The sequence below is a fragment of the Capricornis sumatraensis genome, chromosome 2, assembly GCF_032405125.1.
Source record: "Capricornis sumatraensis isolate serow.1 chromosome 2, serow.2, whole genome shotgun sequence".
Classification (NCBI taxonomy): domain Eukaryota; kingdom Metazoa; phylum Chordata; class Mammalia; order Artiodactyla; family Bovidae; genus Capricornis; species Capricornis sumatraensis.
The window spans coordinates 89,050,292-89,067,325 of NC_091070.1; the positions used below are offsets into that span (position 1 = coordinate 89,050,292).

General features: G+C 38.4%; 1 protein-coding gene across 1 annotated transcript in view; it reads right to left on the minus strand.

Annotated features, from left to right (window-relative positions):
* Positions 1-8,055: 8,055 nt before the first annotated feature.
* The window catches only part of TXNDC16 (thioredoxin domain containing 16), an 86,116-nt gene continuing 77,137 nt past the window's right edge, over positions 8,056-17,034 (minus strand). The window contains exons 17-19 of the mRNA XM_068966264.1: positions 16,255-16,415; positions 13,005-13,195; positions 8,056-8,324 (exon numbers count right to left, since the gene is read on the minus strand). Coding sequence (XP_068822365.1) covers positions 8,056-8,324; positions 13,005-13,195; positions 16,255-16,415 — 621 coding nt within the window. The remainder of the gene's footprint in view (positions 8,325-13,004; positions 13,196-16,254; positions 16,416-17,034) is intronic.

The following is a 17,034-nucleotide window of genomic DNA, read 5'->3' on the forward strand; positions in this document are numbered from 1 at the left end:
TGTTGTGATCCACATAGTCAAAGACTTTGGCATAGTCAGTAAACCTGGTAATCTGGCAAAGGGACTGAGAACCCCCAGGGAATTTGACTTTGGAGGCCAGTGGAAATTGATTACAGAAGTTACACAGGACTGGGGAAACACAGTTTTGGAGGGCACAAACAAAACCTTGTGCACACCAGGACCAAGGAGAAAGAAGCAGTGACCCCACAAGAGACTGATTCAGACTTGCCTGTGAGTGTCCAGGAGTCTCTGGTGGAGGCGTAGGTCGGCAGTGGCCTGCTACAGAGTCGGGGGCACTGATTGCAGCAGTGGGTGCCTGCCATCTTTTGAAGGTCACCACTATCTTCATTACCTCAACCATAGTTTGGTCTCAGGTCAAACAAGAGGGAGAGAACACAGCCCTGCCCATCAATAGAAAATTGGATTAAAGATTTATTGAGCATGGCCCCGCCTATAAGAACAAGACCCAGTTTCCCTCACAGTCAGTCTCTCCTATCTGGAAGTTTCTATAAGCCTCTTATCCTTATTAGTCATTGGGCAGACAGAATGAAAACCATAGTCACAGAAAACTAATCAAACTGATCACATGGACCACAGCTTTGTCTAACTAAATGAAACTGTGAGCCATGCCCTGCAGGGGCAAGATGGATGGGTCACATTGGAGAGTTCTGAAAAAATGTGGTCCACTGGAGAAGGCACTGGCAAACCCCTTCAGTATTCTTGCCTTGAGAACCCCATGAACAGTATGAAAACTCTTATTAGGTGACCACGAATTTACAAGTGTTACAAATTGAACATTTTATTATTATGAAGTGATCTTTTATCTTCAATAATGCTTTTTGCCTTAATGTCTTTCTTATCTGATATTAAGGCTGTCTAATCTGACCAACTTTTTCTTACCTAGAAATCAAATGGCATATCTTTTTCTGTCCTTTTACCTTTCTGTATATTTAACTTGTGTCTTTTATAAACTTTGTGTAGTTGACTTTTTGATCCCACCTGATGCTTTTAATTGAAATATTTGAACTGTTCTCACTTGTTTACTAGCATTTGTTTAAATTGCTCTTATTTTGTGCTATTTATCCCACCTGTTCTATTTTCATTTATTTTCCTTTCTTGCTGTTGTTTTTGTTACCTACATTTTTTCCTTCTCACCGTGTGAAAGTTTTCTATCCTTTTAGGTGATACCCTAAAAATTACAAAATGCATACTTACCGCCTGTCATAAGCTAAGATTAATCAATAACCATCTCCATTTCCCAGGGAACTTAAGAGTACATTCTCTCTATTGACTCCTCTCACTACTTATACATTGTTGTTGTTAATATGTTAATTCCATCATGTTTTCTTTAAAATTTTGCATTTATGGGTGTTTTATGCTCTCATTCAGATTCACCCATGTGTTTACCACTTTGCTCCTTTATATCTTTTGTCTGCTGTGCCCTCCCATCTGGGATCTCTTTCCTTCCACATGAAATAAATATCCAGAATCTCCTTATTTTTCTTGATGGCCACTCAGTTCTGAACTGTGTTTATCTTTTCCTTCTTTCAAAAAAAAATTTCACTGGATATAAATTCTGGGTTAGCAAATATTTTTCTTGCAGCCTTTAGAAAATATCGTGCCACAGCCTTTGATTCAGCTGTTGTCCAGCTTCCAATAGTGTGCATGTAATTGGTCTTTTTCTTTGACGTCTTTTAAGATTCTCTTTGCCTTGATGTTCTGTAGTTTCACTGTGTGTCTAGTGTGGATTTCTTTTTATTTAATCCACTTAGAAATTTATAAACTTCTGAATTTGTGAATTGGTATCTTTCATCATCCTGGAAAATCCTCAGTAATTATCTCCATATTTGGTATCTCTGCCCCCATTCTCCCTCTTCTCCTTGTGGAACACCTATTAATTATTAACAGATGTTAATCTTTCTCTCTCCATCACCCTGGACTTTTAATCTCTTTTCTGTATGTTTCATCTTTTTATCTCTCTGTGGTATATTTTGGGTAACTTTCATCATCTATCTTCTAGATATCACTTTCTTTTCAGCTGTGTCTAATTTAAATTTTTAATCTTAGTTATTGTATTTTTATTTCTAAAAGTTCTCTGTTGGTTCAAGTCCACTCTGGTGACTTTATTGTTGCCTGTTTTCTGCAGATATGTTCAAGCTTGGCTTTTGCTGTTCCAGTAAATCCTTTAACACATTCATCATAGTCAAAAGTCTCTGCCTCACAATTTCCAAAACCTGGGTCATTTCTGAGTTTAGTTGTGTCATTTGTTTCATCTCTTGACTATGAATTTTTTTTTTTAAGTCTTAGAATTTTTGACTGAATGCCACACATCTTGTGGAGAACAGTTGAGAAAGATAAATAATATTTATACATGGCCACTAGTGTGAGGGACTGAGTGAGTCAAGTCAGTGAAAAGGGGCTTGGCTTTTATTATTTTTACCTTTGGTGTAATACAGCCCATGTACCTTCAGGGATGGGCTGAAGTCATCTTGCACTTGGGGTCAGACCTGGGTGCCAGAGGATCTGTTCTTCTTCTCCACCCTCAGCTTTGAGCCAGTCCTGCTTACCTGCGTCACCCCACAGTCTCAAGCTCCCCCAGTGGTGAACTGCACGTCTCCCATAGATAGCAGATCTCCACTTGGTGTGGGTGCAGTATCCTGGGTCGAAGAGGTTTTCTCCCTCTCCCCAGGGGCCAACTCCTTCCCCGGCGGCAGTGGGTCTGTGCCTGGGCCCTGGAGGCAGGAAGGTATGCTCTCTCCAGCAGTGGTTAATGTTTTTTACTCGAAAAAGAGAAAGTCTGAGGAAGTGGTCAGTGTTTCACCTCTGTCACCCAAGAACATCAGATCAACCACTGCCTGAATGCCTGTGTCTTAGAGGGATATCTTCTCACCAGACTCCTGCCCCAGTACTTCTCATAGCACGCAGGAGAAGCTGGTGGAAAGGAGCTCCCAGGAGAATGTGAACTACCGTCATGTCAAAACTCCCACTTCAGTTCAGTTCAGTCGCTCAGTCGTGTCTGACTCTTCACAACCCCATGGACCTCAGCACGCCAGGCCTCCCTGTCTATCACCAACTCCTAGGGCTTGCTCAAACTCATCTCCATTGAGTCAGTGATGCCATCCAACCTTCTCATCCTCTGTTGTCCCCTTCTCCTCCTGCCCTCAATCCTTCCCAGCATCAGGGTCTTTTCCAACGAGTCAGCTTTTCACATCAGGTGGCCAAAGTATTGGAGTTTCAGCCTCAACATCAGTTCTTCCAATAAACACTCAGGACTGATCTCCTTTAGGATGGACTGGCTGATCTCCTTGCAGTCCAAGGGACTCGCAAGAGTCTTCTCCAACACCACAGTTCAAAAGCATCAATTCTTCAACGCTCAGCTCTCTTTATAGTCCAACTCTCACATCCATACATGACTGCTGGAAAAACCATAGCCTTGACTAGAAAGACCTTTGCTGGCAAAGTAATGTCTCTGCTTTTTAATATGTCTCTATGTTGGTCATAACTTTCCTTCCAGGGTGTAAGCGTCTCTTAATTTCATGGCTGCAGTCACAATCTGCAGTAATTCTGGAGCCCCCGAAAATAAAAGTCTGTCACTGTTTCCATTGTTTCCCTATCCATTTGCCATGAAGTGATGGGACGGGATGCCCATGATCTTAGTTTTCTGAATGTTGAGCTTTAAGCCAACTTTTTCACTCTCCTCTTTCACTTTCATCAAGAGGCTCTTTAGTTCTTCTTCACTTTTTGCCATAAGGGTGGTGTCATCTGCATATCTGAGGTTATTCACATTTCTCCCAGCAATCTTGATTCCAGCTTGTGCTTCCTCCAGCCCAGCGTTTCTCATGATGTACTCTGCACATAAGCTAAATAAGCAGGGTGAGAGGATATAGCCTTGAAGTACTCCTTTTCCTATTTGGAACCAGTCTCTTGTTCCATGCCCAGTTCTAACTGTAGCTTCCTGACCTGCATACAGGTTTCTCAAGAGGCAGGTCAGGTGGTCTGGTATTCCCATCTCTTTCAGAATTTTCCATAGTTCATTGTGATCCACACAAAGGCTTTGGCATATAATAAATAAATAGTCTATATATATATAAATATATAGTCTATATATATATAGAGTCAATAAAGCAGAAATTGATGTTTTTCTGGAACTCTCTTGCTTTTTTAATGATCCAGCAGATGTTGGCAATTTGATCTCTGGTTCCTCTACCTTTTCTAAAACCAGGTTGAACATCTGGAAGTTCATGGTTCACGTATTTATTGCTGAAGCCTGGCTTGGAGAATTTGGAGCATTACTTTACTAGTGTGTGAGATGAGTACAATTGTGTGGTAGTTTGAACATTCTTTGGCATTGCCTTTCTTCAGGACTGGAATGAAAACTGGCCTTTTCCAGTCCTGTGGCCACTGCTGAGTTTTCCAATTTGCTGGCATATTGAGTGCAGCACTTTCAGAGCATCATCTTTCAGGATTTGAAATAGCTCAACCGGAATTCCATCACCTCCACTAGCTTTGTTCGTAGTGATGCTTCCTAAGACCCACTTGACTTCACATTCCAGGATGTCTGGCTCTAGGTGAGTGATCATACCTTGACTATCTGCATCATGAAGATCTTTTTTGTACACTTCTTCTGTGTATTCTTGCCACCTCTTCTTAATATCTTCTACTTCTGTTAGGTCCATACCATGTCTGTCCTTTATTGAGCCCATCTTTGCATGATGTTCCCTTGGTATCTCTGATTTTCTTGAAGAGATCTCTAGTCTTTCCCATTCTATTGTTTTCCTCTATTTCTTTGCAAGATCACTGAGGAAGGCTTTCTTATCCCCAAGAAAAAGAAATGCAAAAAAGCAAAATGGCTGTCTGAGGAGGCCTTACAAATAGCTGTGAACAGAAGAGAAGCGGAAAGCAAAGGAGAAAAGGAAAGATATAAGCATCTGAATGCAGAGTTCCAAAGAATAGCAAGGAGAGATAAGCTCCCACTTACTCTAAGCTAATATTCAGTCCATACTTGCTCCTAAATTCTTCAAAAGTTTAGCTTATTTTCATTGGGAGATACTTTTTCATGGGTCTCTCATGTTTGTGCATGATCTATGGAGAGGCACTGACTGCCTCTGTTCTGTCTCAACCACCTTCTCAGCTGGGGTAAAAAGAGATAGTATCTTCCTTTGGAGAGAGACACACTTGATTACTGTCTACTGTAATGAAGATGTCTCCTTCCAGAGCAAAGGACAAGCATGCTTAATACTCATTATAAAATATTTAGGTTCCTGGAGCTGAGAGTACCTCCCTGAAATGCAACCCACTGCATGTATAGGTGTCACCTGGCCCTTTTCTCATTGCCCTGCGGGACTGGGGATCAGGGAACCAGCACAGATACTGACACTGATTGATACTATTAGGTTAAGTAATGAAGTCCCTTGTCTCTGATACAAGAAACTGTGGCAAGCTAACTTATAATTTCCAGGCAGGGACACATCTTAGACCTTTCTAAGTGTCTTTACTGGCAGCCTCCTATTCTCTGCCAAAGGTGAAACAGTTCCTCTATTCTGTACTTTAAGAGGCCTGTCATTCTGGAATTCAGTTCCTTTGGCTGCCTTCTCTGATGTGTAATAGAAAAGTTTTGATTTTTGTTTTCTTATTAAGATGGGAGGAACATTCTCTTGCAGCTTTCGACATCTTAAATGGAAGCACAACTCCCAAGGTATACCTAGTTGATTATTTTCTATTACCAACGATAGACACGTACAGATCTTTGAATATAATGTTCTGCTTATGCATGTTTAGTTAGTTTTTAAAAGAAGCATAAGTTTGGGTAATGAACTCCAGGAAATGTGAAATGAATGAAATATTTCATCATAAGGGCTGGACCAAGGATGTTTCTTCCAGCATAGGTGAGTCAGGAGAGGGTAAAATAATTTGATTCATGAGGAATGAAATGTTACTCAGAAAGTACATATGCACTGACCAACTCTTACAGAGATTCAGGGAGATACATAGGAAAATTCCAACACTTGAAGGTAGAGAGAGAATGTCTGAAACTCTCACATATCAACAGGAGGATGTGACAGAAACACCTGAAAAGGATAAAAGGCTAGGTAGAAGCACAGCAAGTGGTTTTTTGAGGATTCATAGATTTTCTCTTTGCTGCTTTTTTCCCTCTCCACACTCACGATCCCTGTTCTTAGCAAACAGAATCTAGATTTCTTCTGTAAGGCTCACCTCTTCTGTACTGTGGAAATCTGGTTAGGGCTGCCAGTTAGTCTTCCCCTAACCAACATTCCCAGGAGTCCCTGAAACATGAAAGACAGGAAAACAGCTGGAGAGAGAGACAGAAAAATTACTCAGCTGGTTAGTTCCTGCTATACAGATCCCCAAACAGCTTTTGTTTGTATTTTTTCAAAGCATAGCTTAACTCTATGAATTACCAATATTCTTACTTTGCTTAAGTTAATCAAAGCTAAATTTCTGTTGCTTGCAACCAAAGAAATCCAACTGATACAGGGAAGTGGTCCAATAGACAGCATGATAGAGGCCACAGGAAGCTTTTAAAGGTAGCCTGAAATCCAGATACTTTATTTAAAATTATTAAAAACACATACTAATAACTGTCAAAATTTCTGGCTATGGTACAATGACTAATTGATTTCAAGTTTTTATGTGCTTGCAGTTAATGGTTAGGCTGGTGACATTTCACTAATACAAGCTATATTTGGAGTTCACTCTCATATCTCCCACATAAGAAATAAAAAACAAATGAGAATGAACTGAAATAATACAGATTACATGTCATAAGAAAAACATCTACGAAGGGTGCTGGGAGGAACAAATGATCTATGTTACAATGAAATATACAGTTGACCCTTGAATAATGTGGGGTTTAGGGGAGCCAACCCCTGAACAAACAGCTTTTTTACAGTTAGCCCTCCATATCCATGGTTCCACATCTGCAGAGTCAATCAACCACGGATGCGATAGTACTGTAGAAAGTATTCAGTGAAAGAAATCTACATGTAAGTAGAACGGCGCAGTTCAAATCTGGGTTGGTCTAAGGGGCAACTATATATATATGGGAATTATATATATATATTGTATGTAATACATATTATTATATATAAGATAATCATTATATAACATATATAATATATATTATATATATCTTACTCTGCATTCTTTTTATGGTTATTTCATTACTTTTAAAATATAAGGGAATCTAACAGTTTGCCACAGATTAGTTTAACTCAAACTTGGGCTTATTGACATTTGGGCAGGATAATTCTTTGTTTGGGGCGGGAGGAGCTATCCAATGCATTGTAAGATGCTTATCAGCATCCCTGGCTTCTACTTAGCCCCACTATATGCCAGTAATGCCCCTAGTAATGATGATCTAAAATGCCTCTTGACATTACCAAATGTCCCCCTGGGGGCAAAACTCTCCCCTGATTAAGAAACACTGGTTTTATAGAAAGAGACTCAGACTTAGAGAATGAACTTACGGTTGTTAGGGAGTTTAGGATGGACACGTACACACTGCTATATTTAAAATAAATAACCAAGAAAGACCAACTGTACAGCATGGGGAACTCTGCTCAAAACTGTGTGGCAGACTGGATGGGAATCAGTTTGGGGGAGAATGGATACATGAATATGTATGGCTTCACCGGTGTCACCAGCCATACGTGGCAGCTGAGCACTTGAAATGTAGCTACTCTGAAGTGAGATGTGTAGTAAGCGTAAAATATGCACTGGATTTTGAAGACTTGATATAAAAAAAGAATGTAAAATAAGTCACAATTTTTATGTTAACTGAACTATTTTGGGGTGGTATACTTAAATTGGGTGAAATAAAATTAATTTCACCAGCTCGGTTTTATATGACTGTGGCTACAGAAAATTCTAAATTACATATATTGCACATTATATTTCATTGAACAGCCCTGATCTAGAAACTTGAAATGACTCAGTATTACTTTTTAGTGAAATAAATTCTCAAGTCTATCAGATAAGCCAAAAAGACTTTGGGAAGCTTTTCACAGCCCTATAAAATTAGCTCACTTTTGAGTATCATAATTCTTGATTATCATGCCTGAGCGGTTTTTTGGTTTCTTCAAACCAACTACTTCTGCTCGAATGCTTCATCTTCAATGTTCCAATCGATTCCTCTGTGGTGGCAGATTTATCGTCAGGCTGTTCTTTATCACTTTCATGCACGTCAGTTTCTTTTATACACTCGGGAACTTTCTGAGCAAGATGCTCAGATGCTGCCGCATCCATCATACTCAGAAAATCATAGGCAGGCAGAGGAGGCTTCCATTCCTGAGCAGGTAAAACTTCTGCAAGGAAGGTAGGATCAAGGGTTAAAGAGGAGCAGATATAAAATCTCATCACATGAATATACTAGAAAACGTTTTATTTTGAAAAATATATTTATAGGAGTGAAGGCCTTATCAGTTTTCTTTATCTATGGGAAAGCTGCATTTTATTATCATCATTGTCTAAGAAACTTGATACATTTGTCAGTACTAGACATTTTCATTTACAGGCTGTGCTATAAAGATAGGTATTAATAGGCAAAAAACATAAAGGTCCATAATCTCGCTGCCTGTTAACCCATACTGAGGGTTAAAAAATAGCAATATGTGTAATGAGATTACATACAGCCAGGGACAAGTTAAAATGAAGTCTCTTGCTTCCCTCCCTACCCCTGTCTTTATCCCCAAAGTACTGTAACTATCGATCATTCCAGATAAAAATTTTGGACCATATATTTTAATACATGTAAATGTATATATACATTTACATTTAGAACAGTTTTGGACCATATATATATATATATAAAATTTAGCAAAATATTTCTTATATTTTAAAGCACTTTCTGTTTTGGAAGATTGCTATGGAATCAACTGTACTATAAACAGGCAGTGGCTAGAAGCACTTAGGAGGGCTTCATGGCAGTGAGTCTTAACATTATTTTAAAATATTGGTCATTAAAAGAAGAAAAAGGATTTAAGCTGATAACATATATATGGGATAAATAGACTAGCTTTACTCCATTTAGTAAACAGATTTCACACAATTTCAGAGTTTAGATGCCTATTCAAAATACTACTTGAGAAATTACATAAGGAAAGGTGCAAACTAAACATTTAAAAATTAAATTCCAATGAAAGAATCTATATACTTCTGTATGAAAAGAAAGTAAAGCTCATAAAGTAAAAACCCAAGCATCTCTCATTAATCAAATAAAAGCTTAGGACATTCATACAAACTCTAATTTAGGATTAAAACACAAACAAAAACCTGCATCAGTACATATGTATATCTATACTCATTGATATGATTTCTTCACTCAGGCTCAAGTATATGAAATCCGTGGTACATCAGCAAGGTATTACATTTAAGTTACCCTATAATTGATGTTTCAAATTACAGTGTTGCCCAGATAACAGACTCAGATATAGTCGACTGTCAGTGTCAATAGTGACAAACGGGTAAAATAGTTTCTTGAATATAACGAATAGGTAAGAAGAAACATAACTGTCCTGTGCAATATGCAGATGGAGTATCTTTAAGAGAAGTCCAATTTAAAGCACAGCAAAGATTTAGCAATATTTATTTTCATGGTAAGCACTGCAGCCGAGTGGTCTGAGACAATGACAAAATGCCTGAAACTGCACATTCTAATTCTGCTCATTATTTCCTCAGGAACTCTACAAAGATCTTAAATAAAACTGTACTCTCCTCACATATGGGCGAGAAAGACACTTATCAAATTAATATTGATAATAATAATAATGACTAACATTGATTGAGGCTTTACTATATATCAGGAATTATGTATTTAATCCTTACAACCTCATGAGGTAAGTAAAATTATTATCCCAACTTTATATATGAGAAAACCAAGTCCTAGAAAGGTCAGAGAACTTGACCAAAATTAAGGGCAAATGTCAAATAAGAACAGCCAGTGGTCACAATTTCACGGAAATTAAGATGTGCAGCAAGCAAGGTGAGGTGGAGACCAGTGGCACGGTGTTACAGACGGGCTCTCCTAAGGATAGCTGCAACATTCGTGTCTCAGACCTGCCTCCCAGGATGTAGTGAGAGCAGGTCCTGGCAGCACGGAGGATGGGCTGCCAGACAGAAAGCTCCTGCGTGGACCTTGGCTTCTTCCCTGCTGCAGAGGCTGCAGGAATAACTTAAGATCAGGAGCAGTGATACAGAGAAATGATGGAAACCAGAGGCACCACCATCATTGCAATGGAAGAAATACTAGTCTCTCAGGAAACTCAGAAGAATAATTCTGATCCTTGGTAATGGTTTGAGTTGAGAAATCAAAGCCCCTAAGGAGGCCCCTTGTAGGAAAGGATCTCTATACGAAGAATAGTAAATACTGTAGGTTTCACACTTTAAACGTATGTCTCTGCATACTTCATTTTAATTTTTGAAATAACTGTAACATAGAGTAGGGACTATCGGGAGGAAACAAGGGGAAAAAAACCACACAGTAGTCAAGGAGGCTGGGTCAGAAGTTCAGGTTTGTCTCTGAACATCACATGACCTTTTTAAAAGCTACTCAGTGGAGAGGTACTCTGGCCTGACTTACATATCCTATCTGATGTAGGCAGAGTCCATGAGGCCTCTGTGTCACAGCAACTGCAAAATGACAGCACTCAGAAGCTTCTATAAAATAGCAATGCAGACGGAGAATGCAGCTTATCTGAAGAGTTCAAGAGCTGCACCTGAAAGGTCCCCTCTGCTGTGTGGCTAGAATGAAGAGGCCATCAATGAATGATAACAACCACAGAAAGGCTTCTTTCAGATTATGACAAACCAAATAGTCAAATGTAGTTACTTTTTTACATTTGTAAATGCTAAAACTAAGACACCGTCTCAGAAAACTAAGACTTAAAAATACCGTCCAAGAGGACCAAGAATAGCCAAAATAATCTTGCATACAAAGAACAAGGTTGGAGGAATCAAATTTACCAATTTGAAAACCTATTTCTAAGATATTGTATTCAAGACAGTGGGGTAACTGCATAAGACATCTGTACAGTTGATAGAAAAACATGTACATGAATGTTCATAGCAGCATTATTTATAATAGCAAGAAATGGAGACAGTATAAATGTACATCAACTGATGAATGGAAAAACAAAATGGGATATAGCCATCCAATGGAATATTATTCATCCATAAAAAGGAAGGAATCACTGATTCATGCTACAACACTGATGATCCTTAAAAACCTACACTGAGTGAAAGAAGCCAGACACGAAAGGCCACATGTTGTATGACTCCTTTTATATGAAATGTCTAGACTAGACAAATCCAGAAAGACAGAAGATAAATCAGTGGTTAGGGAGTGAAAAGAGGGGAGAATGGAGAGTGACTGTGAATGGCTACAGGGTTTCTTTTGGGGGTGATGAAAATATTTTAAAATTCAGTAGTGGTAATGGTTGTGAACGGTACAACCTTGCGAATGTAACAACGACAACAAAAACAACAACAAAAAACCAAAACATATTGAATTGTACACTTTAAAAGAGTGTACTTTATGGTATGTGAATTGTATTTCAATATCCAAATATCTATAGACTATTTAGACATAAGGGAAGGGAAAGGGAAGGGAAGGGAAAGTCGCTCAGTCGTGTCCGACTCTTTGCGACCCCATGGACTGTAGCCTACCAGGCTTCTCAGTCCATGGGATTTTCCAGGCAAGAGTCCTGGAGTGGGTTGCCATTTCCTTCTCCAGGGGATCTTCCCGACCCAGGGATCGAACCCAGGTCTCCTGCATTGTAGGCAGACACTTTACCCACTGAGCCACCAGGGAAGCATTTAGTTAAAACTGCCTAATTTAACAAAAATGAAATGGATAGACCTCCTGGGAAGAACAAGTATGTTGCAATGATTGACAAATACTTTCAAGAATATGATTAAATATACATAAACATACATAGTGATAGATTCACAAAATGCAAGCTGAGAGACAGCATAACACTGAATTGGAGTTTATATACCAGAATTGTGTGTGTGCATGTACACATATTCACGTGTTCACATACACACATACACAAACTCATTTCAGAACTCAGTCATGAACAGCATCAAAATGTTATTATAAAATAGTTCATTTGGTTTCCAATAACAAAACCTTTATAAGGGCCTTAGGAAACTTCATAACATCACTATTTCCTCAACAGACTGATGACCTAGGTTATTACATGTTAACTAGATTACAGCAACAGGATTATTGCCACAACTGTACATAAACTAACAAACACATCTATGCCACAAGTACAAACCCACAGAGGTTTTAGAAAAATAGCAACTATGGCATGCCATGTCTTGGGCTTCCCTTGTGGCTCAGACGGTAAAGCATCTGCCTGCAATGCAAGAGACCCAGGTTTGATCCCTGGGTTGGGAAGATCCCCTGGAGAAGAGAATGGCAATGCACTCCAGTATTCTTGCCTAGAGAATTCCCTAGACAGAGGAGCCTGGTGGGCTATAGTCCATGGGGTCGCAAAGAGTTGGACACCACTGAACGACTACACTTTCACTTTCATGGCATGTCACAAAACCAGCATTGTGAATTCTGGGCCAAGATCTAAATTCTGGCTCTGGAGTACAACAGAGCCATGCTGAAATCCAAGTTTCCTCATTTACTGGTTAATTATATGACTTTGAACTAGCTCTACAGGTATGTCCTATGACTCCTGTGAGAACACAGGAGATAATACATGTGAAGCATGTAACTTTGTGCACGTTACCTACAGAGCATTCAATAAATGTTTAGCTATTATTAAATTTAATATAACAGCACTCATTTTCTGTGGGTAAGAAAATCTACCATAGAGCAGACTGTATGGACAACGCTGTCAGCATATTAATATTTAGAATATTTACAAACATTATAATTCAACTCATTCTGGCATTCATCAGCTATAATTCAAGTTTAAAAATCCATGAAACAAAATGTAAAATTGTACACATTAAAACAGGAAACTTACTGATAGGACTTTCTAGTCCTGCTTCTAATTTCTTCAGCCACAATAAAAGGTTCTGTTTAGTGACAGCCTGGTCTGAAGGAAATGCAAACACGTGGCCACCTGAATGCAGATTCACCACAACAAGAAGAGGAAGGGGAGGCAGGGTACCAAAATATGCCCTTAAGACTCCTCTTCCCACTGGCGTCTTCTTCCTAGAAAAGAGAGCAACTGAACACGTTAATGAATATTTCTTTCTATAGCAAAATAACAAGAACCTCTTTGTAAGACATTAACCTTTAAATACAGCACCATACCAGGAAGCTTATTTTATGGAAACAAGTCCTAAAAATCAAGAGGTCTATAACTACGTTACTAGTAATCAGAGTCGTAAAACGTTTCTTTTAACATGAGGTATGTACTGTGGATCTCTTAGGAGAAAAAAGGCAGCATGAGAGTTTTAATAAAATAAACAGACATAGTTCACAGGCTCATCAATTTTGTCCTGCTATAATCAATATATATTCCTTTCAAAGTATAGTCAAGTATCTGATCATGTCAGCTCAAAATTAAATGGCCCAGTCACTTCAGTTGCTCAGTGGTGTCCGACTCTTTACGACCCCATGAATTGCAGCACGCCAGGACTCCCTGTCCATCACCAACTCCCGGAGTTCACTCAGACTCACGTCCATCGAGTTGGTGATGCCATACAGCCATCTCATTCTCTGTCGTCCCCTTCTCCTGCCCCCAATCCCTCCCAGCATCAGAGTCTTTGCCAATGAATCAATTCTTGGCATGAGGTGGCCAAAGTACTGGAGCTTCAGCTTTAGCATCAGTCCTTCCAAAGAAATCCCAGGGCTCATCTCCTTCAGAATGGATTGGTTGGATCTCCCTACAGTCCAAGGGACTCTCAAGAGTCTTCTCCAACACCACAGTTCAAAAGCATCAATTCTTCGGCACTCAGTTTTCTTCACAGTCCAACTCTCACATCCATACATGACTACTGGAAAAACCATAGCCTTGACTAGACGGACCTTAGTCAGCAAAGTAATGTCTCTGCTTTTGAATATGCTATCTAGGTTGGTCATAACTTTCCTTCCAAGGAGTAAGCGTCTTTTAATTTCATGGCTGCAGTCGCCATCTGCAGTGATTTTGGGGCCCAAAAAAACAAAGTCTGACACTGTTTCTACTGTTTCCCCATCTATTTCCCATGAAGTGATGGGACTGGATGCCGTGATCTTCATTTTCTGAATGTTGAGCTTTAAGTCAACTTTTTCACTCTCCTCTTTCACTTTCATCAAGAGGCTTTTTAGTTCCTCTTCACTTTCTGCCATAAAGGTGGTGTCATCTGCATATCTGAGGTTATTGATATTTCTCCCAGAAATCTTGATTCCAGCTTGTGCTTCTTCCAGCCCAGCGTTTCTCATGATGTACTCTGCATAGAAGTTAAATAAGCAGGGTGACAATATACAGCCTTGACATACTCCTTTTCCTACTTGGAACCAGTCTGTTGTTCCATGTCCAGTTCTGTTGCTTCCTGACCTGCATACAGGTTTCTCAAGAGTCAGGTCAGGTGGTCTGGTATTCCCATCTCTTTCAGAATTTTCCACAGTCTATTGTGATCCACACAGTCAAAGGCTTTGGCATAGTCAATAAAGCAGAAATTGATGTTTTTCTGGAACTCTCTTGCTTTTTCCATGATCCAGCGGATGTTGGCAATTTGATCTCTGGTTCCTCTGCCTTTTCTAAAACCAGCTTGAACTTCTGGAAGTTCATGCTTCACGTACTGCTGAAGCCTGGCTTGGAGAATTTTGAGCATTACTTTACTAGCATGTGAGATGAGTGCAATTGTGCGGTAGTTTGAGCATTCTTTGGGATTGCCTTTCTTTGGGATTGGAATGAAAACTGACCTTTTCCAGTCCTGTGGCCACTGCTGAGTTTTCCAAATTTGCTGGCATATTGAGTGCAGCACTTTCACAGCATCATCTTTCAGGATTTGAAATAGCTCAACTGGAATTCCATCACCTCCACTAGCTTTGTTCATAGTGATGCTTCCTAAGGTCCACTTGACTTCACATTCCAGTATGTCTGGCTGTACATGAGTGATCACACCATCGTGATTATCTGGGTTGTGAAGATGTTTTTTGTACAGTTCTTCCGTGTATTCTTGCCACCTCTTCTTAATATCTTCTGCTTCTGTTAGGTCCATACCATTTCTGTCCTTTATCAAGCCCATCTTTGCATGAAATGTCCCCTTGGTATCTCTAATTTTCTTGAAGAGAGCTCTAGGCTTTCCCATTCTGTTGTTTTCCTCTATTTCTTTGCATTGTTCGCTGAGGAAGGCTTTCTTATCTCTTCTTGCGATTCTTTGGAACTCTGCACTCAGAGGCTTATATCTTTTCTCCTTTGCTTTTCGCTTCTCTTCTTTTCACAGCTATTTGTAAGGCCTCCCCAGATAGCCATTTTGCTTGTTTGCATTTCTTTTCCATGGGGATGGTCTTGATCCCTGTCTCCTGTACAATGTCACGAACCTCTGTCCATAGCTCATCAGGTACTCTACAAACTATAAATGGCTACAAACTATAAAATAAGAAGATACTTAAAGAGACAGACAGAGAAAAATAAATGCTACACAGAGTAACACTAATAAGTGGAATCCTAAAAAAAAAAAGTCAGACTCAAAAACAGAGTAGAAAAGTTGCCAGGGACTACAGGGTGGGGCAAATAAGGTGAGACTGGTGAACGGAAACAGACTTCTCAGTTGCAAGATGAATAAGATCTAAGGATTAAATGTATAACACAGTGACTATAGTTGATAATACTGTGCTGTATCATTGAAATTTGCTACATGAGCAGATCTTAAATGTTCTCACTCCACCCCATCCCAAAATTTACATTTATAAAACAAATATATGAGGTGATGGATGTGTTAATTAACTAGATGAAAGAGTTTTTTCACAATGCATACATACATATATGTTTAAATTATCTCAATGTACATTTTAAATATCTCACAAATTTGTCAATTATGCGTGAATAAAGCTGAAAAAAAAACTCACAGCAAAAAAAAGAGAATTATTGTAAAAGAGAATTCAATCTAAAACAAGATCATCTCAGACCATCTGAGGCAGTTGAGTTACTAAAATATCATGATGACTTATATATTGGTTTCATAACATTAACTCCAAAGGTAGTTTCATTCCCTAATGAAAACTTAATAGTATTTATTACTTTCTTTACTTTTTACATATTAAAAAATAAAAACTATACCTACAGATTTAACCAACAAGGAGTAACTGAATCCAAGTATTTCTTTTTTGCCAGCCTCAGTATTGTTTTTTCATGCTGAAGATCTATGCCACCATCACTAAATAAGATAAGTAATGGTTTCTGAAGTCGTAAATAAGTGGGAAGATTTTCCACAGTGATCTCTGGCTGTTTAAAAACAAATCAAGAAAAAATGGAAATTATAATACATAAAATAGAAAATAATGTTCAAATCACTCTTGCATGTTAGTTTGTAAAATGTATTTCAAACAAATTTTCATTTAAGTGGAGATTTTACTATATTGATTAACAAGTATGAATCTCAGGAGTGTTTTTTATTTAAACTCATCTTGTTTTAATAATGAATTAGTTATTTTCAAAATAAAACTACTAATAGAATTTGGAAATAAAGGAGCTCCTTGTTTTTAAGCATGTAGCATTTCTAGTAATTTCTTATGTTAAAATCTAGATCAAACTAGTCAACACACATATGACAAGTATTTTTCCTCTAGCATAAAAGTTTTTTAAAAATATATAAGCTAAGCTTTAAAGATATAATCTTTTAACATCTATGATTACTTAAAAATTAATAAATCTTAGTTTGTTTCAAAATTGAGTTTTTAGCATAATTAAAGTAATCCAATAATATGCTAAAACAAATTTTAAAGGCTCTTATTTTGGAGAGGGTAAAAATAAAGAAAAAGTAGTAAGAAATAAATCTTACTCTTCTTATTAAAAGAGAACATTAAAAAAATATATTTGTAGAAGACAATTAGTTTAGGCTGTT